The 12,307-nt window shown below is 45.5% G+C and overlaps 1 protein-coding gene and 1 long non-coding RNA gene across 2 annotated transcripts in view; one reads left to right on the top strand and one right to left on the bottom strand.

The window, feature by feature from the left end:
- Window positions 1-12,307, bottom strand: part of LOC307190002 — a 103,112-nt gene that overhangs the window by 24,519 nt on the left and 66,286 nt on the right. The window lies entirely within an intron of this gene.
- Window positions 8,404-9,834, top strand: LOC307190000 (calcitonin receptor-stimulating peptide 1-like; the record flags this gene model as incomplete). The annotated part of the gene is made up of 3 exons (XM_079928724.1): window positions 8,404-8,489; window positions 9,239-9,376; window positions 9,675-9,834. 3 exons carry the CDS (start codon window positions 8,404-8,406, stop codon window positions 9,832-9,834), a joined length of 384 nt encoding a protein of 127 aa, XP_079784850.1.

The following is a 12,307-nucleotide window of genomic DNA, read 5'->3' as shown; positions in this document are numbered from 1 at the left end:
AGTTATACAAAGTGAAAAGACCTATACAGGATGAAAAGCACTCCTAAATGCTTACGCAGGACTTGTTTGCTCTGTGTTTACATATAATTTGACAAGCTTTATTTCTGTTCTCTTGAGTACAGATTAACTGAGCAGATGACCACAGAGACTCTTATTATGTTGCTTGACCAGTATTTACCAGGTCTCACTTAATCCCTATAGGCTCTTTGTTCCTATACCAGTATACTTAGTTCGGTTTTTGGGTTTTATTGCTGTGTTGTTAGTTTTGCTGCACACCAAATGAAAATGCACGTGGGTAGACTGTTGCTAAATACAGTCACAATGACACCAGCAAGAAGGGATAGTTGACAACCTGATGGGAAGAAATGAAAGAGAATAACCATAAAATTATATAGATATTAGACATCAAACAGAACTGACACCTTGATTATATCTAGTCTGGGGCTATTTGCCCTACACATCTTATAACCCCGAGAGCAGCACTGTCTTTATGCAAGCGCATTAAGTAGTAATTTTATGATAGTGTCAATAGATCCTCAAGAAAGGATTTAAATTATATTCAGTTTATTCTTTCTAAGAAAATAGAGGAGTATACAAAGCATTATACTAGCTTTTCAAACAAGCTGATGTGATTCGGCACTTGAGGGGTAGGGGTGAGCTTTTGTTATAATGATGATTCCTAAGTGCCTGCTCCCTGCCAGGCAATGTGCCAGATGTTTAATATAAATTGTCATTAGTCCTTCTGAGCAATGAGCCTACATCATGACCAGGCAGGTATCTTCGAGGTTTGGGGAAGGCAGATTCATTCTGTTGTGGCTTAGGCAATTGGTTTTATTTTGAGAATGAAACACTTACAGATTGCCTTCCTCTTAAGAAGGTAGAGGAGTGTGTATTGATTTTACTTAATTTACCTTATTGAGCTGATATAGTCAGATAAGCTTTTGTTATATAATAATAGACACCACTCTTAAGTACCTCCTTCATGCCAAGCAATGTGTCTGGTGTTTAACATAAAATATTGTTACTCCCCATTTTACATGTTGAGAAACTGTGGCTCAGAGAGATTGTTATCTGCTCAAGGACATAAGTGAGTCACAAAGGCAGGACTCAAATTCAGTTGTTTAATACCTTACTCTTCCCAATCCCAGGAGACTTCAGCTACAGAGGAAGTCCCCTCATGTGCACAGTATGGTTCGCCAACAGAGCCCATAAAGGAGCTGTCTGTGTAAGGAACTTCCTCATACAGTGAGAAGATTCCTGTTTCTATCCCTCTTCTCCATGGATCACTGTTTCTTACTCAGGGAGAGGAGAGCCATTCTGGATGGCTCTGAACCAAGGGAGGATTTGAGTCATCTCAGAGGAACCCACCCAGAGTAGTTCCTTGGTGTTACCTGCTGAGCCTGTCCACCCCTCAGAGTGACCAGCCTGGCCCTGGTTTACCACACTCAGCACTTTCCCTGGCAGCTGAAGTCACCCTAGAAATGGCCTCTGGATTTGGGAAGGAAACTCTCCTGGTACCTGCCGCAAAGAAGGTCCCTGTGTGGTTGGGAGGAGCACCCCAAGGGCAATTCAACTCAGCTCTGTAGGAAAGTCAGCTAGGCCCTCTCATATTCAAGAACGAGAAGACAGGAAGCCCCCACGGATGTGGCATCCTCTTTGTTCCTGCTGCCATGAATGCCTTTCTGATTCTTTGTCTAAGCTAAAAATCCACTGGTCCGTTGGCCAGGATGATATGCCTTCAGGTTAGGCTCTGGTTAAGTGGTGTCTCCTGAGGGCAGGCCTCCTTAGGAACATGGTGATTTGGTGTATTTCCAAATGTTTCCTTTCCCCTCCCTCTCTGGTTGCACAAGGGGATTTTTCTCTGCTACCTATTGTGAGAACCAAGTGCAGCTTGTAGAGGCAAATCCCATCAGGGTATTTTTCTCTCCTATGTACTGTGAGAACCTGTTGAGCACTAGGACTTAAAATTCACACAACTGTAGCGGACCCCTTATGACTGGGTGACGGAGTTTTTAACTCTCAGAGTTGTCCATGCTGTGTCTCTAGCAGTTCTTCAGTTACAGTTCAGGTTTTCCTACCACAGCACTGGCTCTAGGCACTTGTTCCCACTGAGGTTTCCCCTTGTGATCTCTGCTCCAGTAAGCCATCACCCACTGCCTGTCTCCTCAGTCTTGTGGGCAAAGGTTTGCTTTGTATTCACGTTTCTTAAGGATTCCAGAAGAGTTGTTTTTCCAGTCTCCTCAGCTTTTTACTTGTTGTTAGGACAAAGTAGTGACTTCCAAGTTCCTTACATGCAGAACCCAGTCCAGTGAATTTTCATTTGATATTCTCCAGTGAATTGGACTGCTCTGAACTTCCCCTAGTCTGAGGAGAATGAATTATTGTAGCTGTTGTTGCTACTGCTGCTGAGGTTGTTACTGTTGTGATTTTGTTGTTGTTCAGTCTATTTCATACACAAATTGTACAGAATTAAAGGAGTAAGCCTTTAGGTGTAACACTTTTAAATGCATGGAAATTCACATAATTCTCAACCAATGTATATGAAGTGACAGATGTTCACTAAAATTATTGTGATAATCATTTCATGACATCTAAGTCATTATGCTGGATACCATACACTTCAACAGAGCTGTATGTTAATTATATTTCAATAAAACTGGAAAATTTTTGAAAAAAATCCCAGAATTTCAACAAGATATGGGTCTCTGGCACACTCTGATAAATCATCTTCTAAAAATTTTTCAATAAAGAAAGCACAAGATACGCAGCTGAAAAAACAACGAAATAATGCTACTCCCAGGAACATGGATGGACCTAGAGGTTATCATACCAAGTGAAGTACGTCAAAAAGAGAAAGACTTACTTCACTAGGTGAAGTATCATATCATACCATATGATATCACTTATATGTGAAATCTAAAATATGACATAAGTGAACCTATCTATGAAACAGAAACAGACTCACAGACAAAGAGAACAGACTTGTGGTTGCCAAGGGGGAGGTGGGGTGGGGGTGGGATGGATTGGGAGTTTGGGGTTAGCAGATACAAACTATTATATACAGAATGGATAAACAACAAGGTCCTACTGTATAGCACATGGAACTATATTCAGTATCCTGTGTAAACCAATAACGGAAAAGAATATGACAAAGAATGTATTAATATGTATAACTGAATAACTGTGCTGTACAGTAGAAATTAACACAACATTGTAAATCAACTATACTTCAATTAAAATAAATTTTTTAAAAAGGTGTACATATAGTACAAAATTACTCACCTATAAAAAAGAATGAAATAATGCCATTTGCAGCCACATGGATGGACCTATAGATTATTCAATTACCTGAGATAAACCGTAATGGAAAAGAAAATTTAAAAGAATATGTACATATATATATATATATATAAAACTTAATCACTGCTGCACAGAATAAATGAACACAGCATTGTAAATCAACTATATCTCAATTGAAAAAAGTTTTGAAACAAAGCACAGGAATCTAAGCTAAAAGTATGGAAATAAACACTGCAGTTAGAGTTTATCAGAATGTTGTAAAAAATGTTTTTTCCAAACTAGATTGTTTCCCCCTTTTACACATTTTAAACTTTAAAACCTGATTTCCAGGTTTAAAAGTTATGAGGGACTTCCCTGGAGGCGCAGTAGTTAAGAATCCACCTACTAATGCAGGGGACACAGGTTCGAGCCCTGGTCCAGGAAGATCCCACATGCCGCGGAGCAACTAAGACCAGGTGCCACACTACTGAGCCTGTACTCTAGAGCCCACAAGCCACAACTACTGAGCCCGCGTGCAACAACTACTGAGGCCCATGTGCGTAGAGCCCGTGCTCCGCAACAACAGAAGCCACTGCAATTAGAAGCCGGCGCACGGCAAGGAAGAGTAGCCCCACTCGCCACAACTAGAGAAAGCCCACGCGCAGCAACAAAGACCCAATGCAACCAAAAATAAATTTATTTTAAAAAAAAGGTAATGAAATAAGACTGTATAATCAAGTGCCAAATAATCAGGTAACTATTTTTAAATCAATATTTTCCTTGGTGACTTTCTCAAGCTCAATTTCTGTTAAGTGCTTCAGTTAAAAGAAGTCTCAGGTAGGGCTGGATGCAACATAAGTAAGGTGCACATGGTAAGGTCTAAACATTGAGTTCACTTGGTAAATCAGGAACGGGCTCAGAGGAGAATGGTTTTGTATCTCATACTAGGAGACTCTAGACGTCCGAAAGAACCTAGGGTTAACCTTCCTTTCTCTGTCTTGTTCCTGGAAACTTCCATGGGGAAACCAACTCTGCATGTCAAATAAAATGAGAAGAGTGTCTCAAATGAGCTCACAATTTCGAAATCCTATTGAAAAGCTGCACTACTTAGCTAGGTGCCTATTCTCTGCTGGCTGGGATTAGATTAGAGTCCTATAATAGCGGTGAGACTGGCTGGTAAATCTGCCACAGTAAATTATCTTCCATTATTTAACAAACATTGGGTGAGTGCCACCTGGTGTGCAACACATGCTGCTAAGTGCCAAAGATTTTTTTTTTTTACCTTGCCCCCAGCTCAGCACCAGGACTCCTTAGAAATTCAGAGTACTTGAGGGATGAGTTCAGGTCAGTCCCTCGCTATCTGGGGAGACTTTTTCAAGAAAAGCTGAAAGTGCTGGAGGCTACGTTAGCACCTTCTGGGTACAGACCCTGTAACCTGCCTCACACCACTAGCCCTTTGTAACCACCAAAGATTTCAGAAGGGGGACCGAATGTAGGCTTTGAAGGTTGAAGGCACACGTGGCAGCCAGGGGTAGAGTTCTGAGCCCACAAAGAGACATGGTTACAAATTCGGCTTCTAAAGTAGCCCTTTCTTAACCATTTTGTCATCACCATTGCACTGGTGAAAGCAATGGTTCTCTCAATAGGAAAAGGCAATTCCCCGGCACACGTACTTACAAATGATTTCAGAAGATTGATACGTCAGAAACCTCAGGTCTTGGAAGTCATGTCGGCAGAAGCGTTTTGCACCTGAGTTTTAAAGCCTCCCCAACAACAGTCTTAAGTGGCAGAGCCCAATTTACATGCCGCACAGTATCTGCTTTGCCGCGTTCGCCAATTTAGTCTTGCTACTGAGTTCCCTAACCCCGGTCTGGGTCTCAGCCCCCGATTTCTGCCTCGAGACTCCAAGATGCACTGAACCCGCCGTCCGCCATCCTGAATCCTTCCCTTGCACATCTTGCCTTTCCCGGCTCCGCGCCCAAGTGCACTTGCGCGCTTCCAACCGGTTATTCCATTCCCCGGATCCCCCACCGCCCTGCCTGAGGACAGCCAGTTTCAGATATCCAGTTCCCCTGCCCCAAGGTTTTATTCGCTTGCATCAGTGCCACCGCTGCGGTTAAGAAGCAGAAAATTGGAATAAGGGCATCTTGGAAGTTAGGTGTCCTGAGCCCGGGGACCACCAACCTGCAAGGGGAAAGAGATGTGCCGCGAGGCAGCTGCCGTGTCGAACAAAACACTGAAGCTTCTTGACACTGAGGTTTGGGGCGTGGACCTGTGGCTAGGGTCACTAGTGGCTCGTTTCGGCTAGTTTCAGTTCCGCCTGAGAAAACCAGCTACCTGGGATCCGTGTATTATTCCACCGCCCCGCGATGCCGCCGCAGTGCTTGCCGCGCTGGAGGGTCTGTACAGGCTGCTTGGATCTTGCGCTATGTGCTCAGACCCAGCGATACTGCGGACAGTGAGAAGCTTCGTTTTCTGCATTCTATCTGCTGAGGACGGCAAGTCAGCACCTCAGACCTTCCTGGAAGGCTTAGAGCAGGAGCTCTGACAGAGAGATCCAGAAACGTGCTGGGCAGTGTGTAGGAGAGTCGAGGTTGCTGGGTAATTGGGCTTTACGGAGCACACTTACTGAGAGTCGGTGCAGGTTTCGAGGATGCAGGTCCTAATCATGCCGCTCTGCGCATACTTAGGGCGGGACTGAGCGCATCACCTGGATGCCGCTGAGCGCCAGTGTCATTTTGTGAGTGCCTGTGGTTTGGGACTGGGCACATGTTTGGAGAAAGTACTGAGTTTGTGTGTGTGCAGTGTATGACTGAAGTGAGAGCGAGGATTGAACTCCGCTGGACTCTTCAGCACCATCAAGCTTGGCGGGCTTTCTAGCAGAGGACTGAACTGCGGTAGACGTGGGTGCAGGGCTGGAATCACAGGTCACTGGAACGTCTTGGCAAACAGCAGCCGGAAGCAAGGGGCAGCTGGGCAAATGGTTCGAGAAGGAGGCTGAACTTTAGGTGATGAATGGTGGGGGAGGAGGCGTGGGGCTAGAGGTCCGCTTGGAAGCTTTTAGCCTTGCACTTGTGTGCTCAGGCCCAGCAGGGCATCCAGCCCCCCATTAACCCACATGATGGACCAACCAACATGACTCCAGGCAGCTGCACAGGGTGCTGATTGGGAAGATGGATTGCAATCCCACAGAATCCCCTATGAACTTCCCTGGTAAGCACTTCTAGATCCCTACCTGGGCAGATAACAGGTACACACTTAGTAATGATAACTTTCCTTCAAGATGAGAATATGATCCCCATTTCATAGATAAGTATACTGAGGCACTAGAAGTTACTAGCCCACGATGTTTCCACCTGGAAAAGGAACAGCTGCAACAGAGTTCCAGTGTGACAAAGTTTTTGATCCTCTGTGTCTGATACCCACAAACCCTGCCCTCCTTTTCGTGATTCCAGCTGCCTGAATCAGACCCCTTGCTTGGGCACAGAATCATCAACTCTACTGTGCATTAACCCTCAAAGCTGCACTTGCACGGAGGTCTGCGGTCAGACCTAGGGGAGACAGCATTCCTTGTAATGCTGGACTCTGCCCGACAAGATCGCACAGTTGGGGATGGAGTGGGACACGTGTGTGTTCAAAACCCGCGAAACCGAACAGGTGAAGTTAACCATGACGTCAAACTGTCCTCAAATTCCTACTCACTTTTCCTGTGTTTTTCGTTGATCCTCACCAACCCCCCCACGTCCCTCTCCCGCCCCCGCCGTCAATGACCTCAATGCAAATAAAAGTGGGGTGGTCCTTCTGGATGCTCCAGGTTCTGGACGCAAGTGATGACACAATCCTTCTGGGGCTCAGATCCTTCCCCTCATTGGCTGCCCAGAGCTCCTGGACCACCCCAGACCCAGAGCAGCGGGAATAAGAGCAGCTGCTGGTGTTGGCATCAGACGCACTGCCCAGCTCGAGTGTCACTGCCACTTCTGCCACCGTGCCATCGCCTGAAGCCAAAGCTACTGCCACTGCTCCCTCCTCTGCTCCAAGCCACCTGGCTCCTGCTGCCAGGTAAGCCTGGAGATTCCTGCTTAGCTGGGATTCTGCTTTTCTCTCTCTCCCCTCTCTTCCTTCTCTCTCTCCATTACTTTTTCTTAGCTGATCTCTTCCAGTCTCAAAGGCTCTGTCCACTTCTGTCTAGGTCATTTCACACAACCTGCACTACTCTGCAATGCATCCCAGGCGTCTTCCACAGGTAACACTGGATGGTCTCAGTTCACGCACTCCCTGCTTCACTCTCCCCGCGCTGAGGCGGGCTCCAGTTTCCTTTCCCGAAGCACACGTGCTTAGGTCAGTTTGGGATGCTGGAGCTCCCCTGGCACTGCAAGCAGATCTGGACGCAGGAATAGTTTTGTGCAGATGGTGCTCTCACGGATCACGTCTTGTGCCTAGCGGACCGCGGGAAATGCTTCAGAACCTGGGCCAGCGCAAGCGGGAGGCAAATAGGTGCAGTGACTGAGGGGCAGGCAGCCTTTAAACGCAAGCCCCCGTTGCGGGTTCTGGGAACTTTTTTCCCAGTTTAAGTCCTGGGTTCCAATTTGAGACCCTTCCAGCTTGATTCTTACAGGGCACTCTCTACCAAAGTGTGGAGCAGCTGAGCAGTAGAATGTGGTTCTTCAGTTTCTCAGGGATTCCAACGGCAGAAATTTGTCCTCGGTAATCCCCTCCCCCCTCCATGTATGTGCAAAAGCCCGGCACCAGGAGGACAGCTCTGGGTTGCACAGTGGGAAAAGCTGTGGTGACAGGTACTCGGACTCTGTCCTCCAGGAGTCCTGGCCAACAGGTTGTATGTGAGAGTGAGTGGAGTGATGGGGTGGGGGCTATAGACTAAGACCTCCTCACCCAGTTGTCCCACTAGGTTTCTTTGCTAAACCAAGCATGCTGCAGGCTTACTGGATCTTCCAGCAGTCCACCTGGTAGAGGAGGAAACGATGGTGAAGTGGAGTGACATGTCCAGCCTGAAGCTGGACGCCCGGGAGTTAGGGGCAGAGGCAGGAGCAGAGCCTGGGTCTGTGGGCTCATGGAAGTTGTTATTCTCCAGGTGCTGATGTTATTCTTCCCTTGCAGAGAGTCGTCATGGTCTTCTGGAAGTTCCCCCCCTTCCTGGTCCTCAGCATCCTGGTCTTGTACCAGGCAGGCGTGCTCCACTCATCGCCATTCAGGTGAGACAGCCCTGCCAGGAGCGCTCCCACCTCCCTCTGTCCCTGGATCCTAATATTCTGTTCTCAGTTGTGCTGTGCTGAATCTGGCTCTTGGTGGGGTTGTGGGTGGGGTGGTGGTGGTGGTAATGTATGAATGTAAACGTATATATAAGTTTATCATAAACTGTTTATGAGACAAAGATATGTACAAACACACATAAGATATACAGTACTGGTTATTGTAAATTTCATATAACATTGCTTTTTACCAAATATTTGTATTTTTAGCAAACCTATTTACTAATATAACCGCAATTTGAGAAACAGATTACATCCTATCTTCTAACCTCTTTGCCAATAAATTTGTTATTTGTTATTAAATCTGATATGTTACCTATACATTTAATTTCTCACCCTCAAATTACATTAAAGTGAAATGATTTTCAGATTCAAACTATCATTATCACTTAATTTTTAATAATGGCTGTATTTAACACTAAGCTCATAAAATTCTTGAAAATCTAACCACCAGCTTTCACAAGCCTATATGATCCACTTGGAGCAAACCACTTCTTTTAGGTCACACCAGAGCCTAAATCCTGGTGAAGCAGATTTTTTGGATGGATACTGACCTCACGCTCTGTCCATTGAGAGCTGGGGCAGCCACATCCTCAGGGGAAGTTGCAGAAACCAGGAAACCTGGCTGCTTATCCTGGGGAGGGGGTAGTCAGGGGCTCAAAGCCTGTATTGGGCTTGCTTCCCCTCCCTAGGTTGGCTTTTGATAGTCATTTTGATCCTGCTACACTCAATGAGGAGGAATTCCGCCTCCTACTGGCTGCAATGGTGAATGACTATGAGCAGATGAGGGCCCGTGAGCTGGAGAAGGAGCAGAAGACACGGGGCTCCAGGTGAGACTCCCTGCTGCACCCAGCACAGGGCATCCGCTCCCTCCTTCATGCTCAGGAAAGCATATCCCAGAGGCACCTTTGGGTTTTCTGACACCCCTGGAAATGTGTATGGGGAGTGATTGTGGCATCTTCCCTAATGGCCTATGATTTTCTGCTGTGATGACCGTTTCTAGCAGAAGTACTTAAGGTTTATTGGTGCCTCTGAGAGCAGTAATTTTCCATGATGATCCTGTGGGGCAGCACCTGCACTCAAGCTCTCACTAACAGGTTTTTTCTTTTTCTCCATCCTGCAAATCAGCATCACTGCCCGGAAGAGAGCCTGCAACACTGCAACCTGCACGACCCATCGGCTGGCAGGCTTGCTGAGCAGATCTGGGAGCATGGTGAAGAGCAACATGTTGCCCACCAAGATGGGCTTCAAAGTCTTTGGTGGGCGTCGCAGGAACTTTTGGATCTGAGCAGCGAAATGATTCTAGGAAGAAGGTGACTGCCCTTTGTACTGTCAGGTGGGAGGATAAATGACTGGGTATTGCAGGGGTGCAGTCCACACTCTAATCCTCTGTGGGTTCATATGGGTGAAAAATCCACAGGGGAAGGCACCCACACCAGTGTCTGAAGAAGGAACAGACAGTCCCAACAGCTGAAACCCCTAAAACTTGGATTCATTTCTCTCTGTTTTTCCAGTTTCTCCCTGTGCCACTGAGATCCTTCAGGAAATATAGATCCTATTTATTTAAAACACAGTTCCCTGGGTTATAATTGTGATTATCCTGGCATTTGAGTTTGAAAGGTAATTACCCTATCCTTTTGGAGGATACTCTACAGTGTCATATACATCTGAATTCAGAGTATAGACTTGGGTTCAAATCCTGTGTCTGTCCTCTACTAATTATACGACATGGGCTAGACCCTCTCTGAGCCTCAGCTTCCACATCTAACTTGAAGGCAACAATAGTCTCATCAATATAAAAAGTAATTGGGATAATACATGACAAGAGCCTCTTAACTAGTAAGTAATAGCTGTTACTTCTTTTTTCTCCTAGGTCGCTATGAAGCTGAACTCTACTTCTTTTAGTTTGCAATGAAAGCAACTTACAAAAAAAATAGCCTAGAAGACACCCATGTATGCATGCTTCTTGACATTGAAAACACTTCTTTTGTTTGAAATAAACTAAATGCAGAATAAAATCATTGCAGCTATCCAGTGTTCATCTTTTTTATCAATATATTTGATTCTGTATTCAATAAATATGACGCATATCTCACTGGCTTATCTGGTAGAAAATCTGGGCCCTGTCAGCCAACCTGTTGGCTGCTCTGCTAAACCTCAGGGGCACATGAAATCGCTGCCTTGTGGGTGTCTGGAGATGCCTAGTAATGCTGAGCCTCAATGGAAATCTCTCTTTAAAGAAATGTTCTCATTTGTGCACTTCATCAAGATAAAAAATGTATTTTCAATACACTTAAAAGGAGTGTTGCTGCTATTTATGCTGTTTATCCCATGAGAACCTCAGGGACCTGTGACATTTTGTTGACCAGGTGGGCTCAAACGAGGCAATGATACCATGTTTGGGGTGGATCCTCGGTATCCTGTATCCTCAGTGTCTAGTGAAACACCTTTACTGGAATTAGAACCCTGTGTATCTCAAAGAGATATTCACATTTATTTTCAGAGAGTGCTCTGGTCCCCAGCCCCAGAAGTTATCTGTTCTCTTCTCCTTGACTCAGGTTTGCCCTTACCCATCCCTGCCTTTCCTCCCAACAGCACCCCTTCATACACCCCATAGCCTGAAAAGCCCGTTAGAACAACGGCTCACAGTTTGAAAGGGAATCACACACTGGCAGACCTGGAAAGATAATCAGATGCCATCTAATCCAACTTTTTACTCTCTGCTGTGCAGAGAAGAAAAGTGCGTTGCTCAGGTCCTGCAATAAGTTTAACAGAGACATTCCTATATTTAACAAATAATCATTGAGTGTCTGCTATATGCTTCACCCTATTTGAACTCCAGGACCACAGCAATGAACAGAACAGACAAAACCCCCTGCATTCATGGAGCTTATATTCTAACTGGGGGAGATTGAGGTGATACATGCTGTAGAATCGGAGATGCTTAGTATTAGAAGGAATCTGGGATATCATAGGGTCTAAAGGCTTATTTGATATAGGAATTTCACAGCATCAACATCCCTGGCATCTGTTGGAAATGCCGGTGACCAACTGCTGACTATAACTTCCAACGTTACTGGGCAGCTAGTTTTACTGGTGGACAGTCAGTTAAGTGGGATTCTTTAATTGGAAAAGTCATCCCCTTCTACTCACTGACTTTATTATTTCCTCAGCAGCACACAGAATTATGACCCTTGCTTCCATTCAGTCTGTATTCAACACAGTAGCCCAACTTTAGTTGCAAAGGTAGATCAGACCATATCTCCCTTAGGTACAGAATACTCCACTGAGTCCCCATCTCACAGAGTAAACACCTGGGGCATTGCAATAGCTTACAAGGTCCAAGTTCATCTTCCCTTCCTCTCCTCTCACCACCTCACACTGGCCTTCTTACTACCCCTCATTCTATATCCACCAGCACCGACCCCCTCAAGTGTTTGCACCTGCTCGTACCTCTCTGCAGAATGTTCTTATCCCATGGCCCCACCTCCTCCAGATATTTATTCAAATATCACCTACCCTGGCTAACCTTTCTGATACTGTCCCTCACCTGCCAAGCCACCCTAACCCTTCTTTGCTTTTTTCTTTTTACCTCTTTGCTACTTACTACCATCATAGCATATATTTTAGTTAATTTATCATATGTATCCCATCCTATGTAAACAATGTTAAGTTCCACATAGATAGGAATATGGCTATTTTGTTCATTGCTGAATCCCCTACACACTGAACAGTATGCCTGGCACAAGGCAGCATTCAGT

This window comes from Stenella coeruleoalba (genome assembly GCF_951394435.1).
Source record: "Stenella coeruleoalba genome assembly, chromosome: 8".
In the NCBI taxonomy this organism is placed as follows: Eukaryota; Metazoa; Chordata; class Mammalia; order Artiodactyla; family Delphinidae; genus Stenella; species Stenella coeruleoalba.
This window is presented reverse-complemented; position numbering and strand designations above follow the sequence as displayed.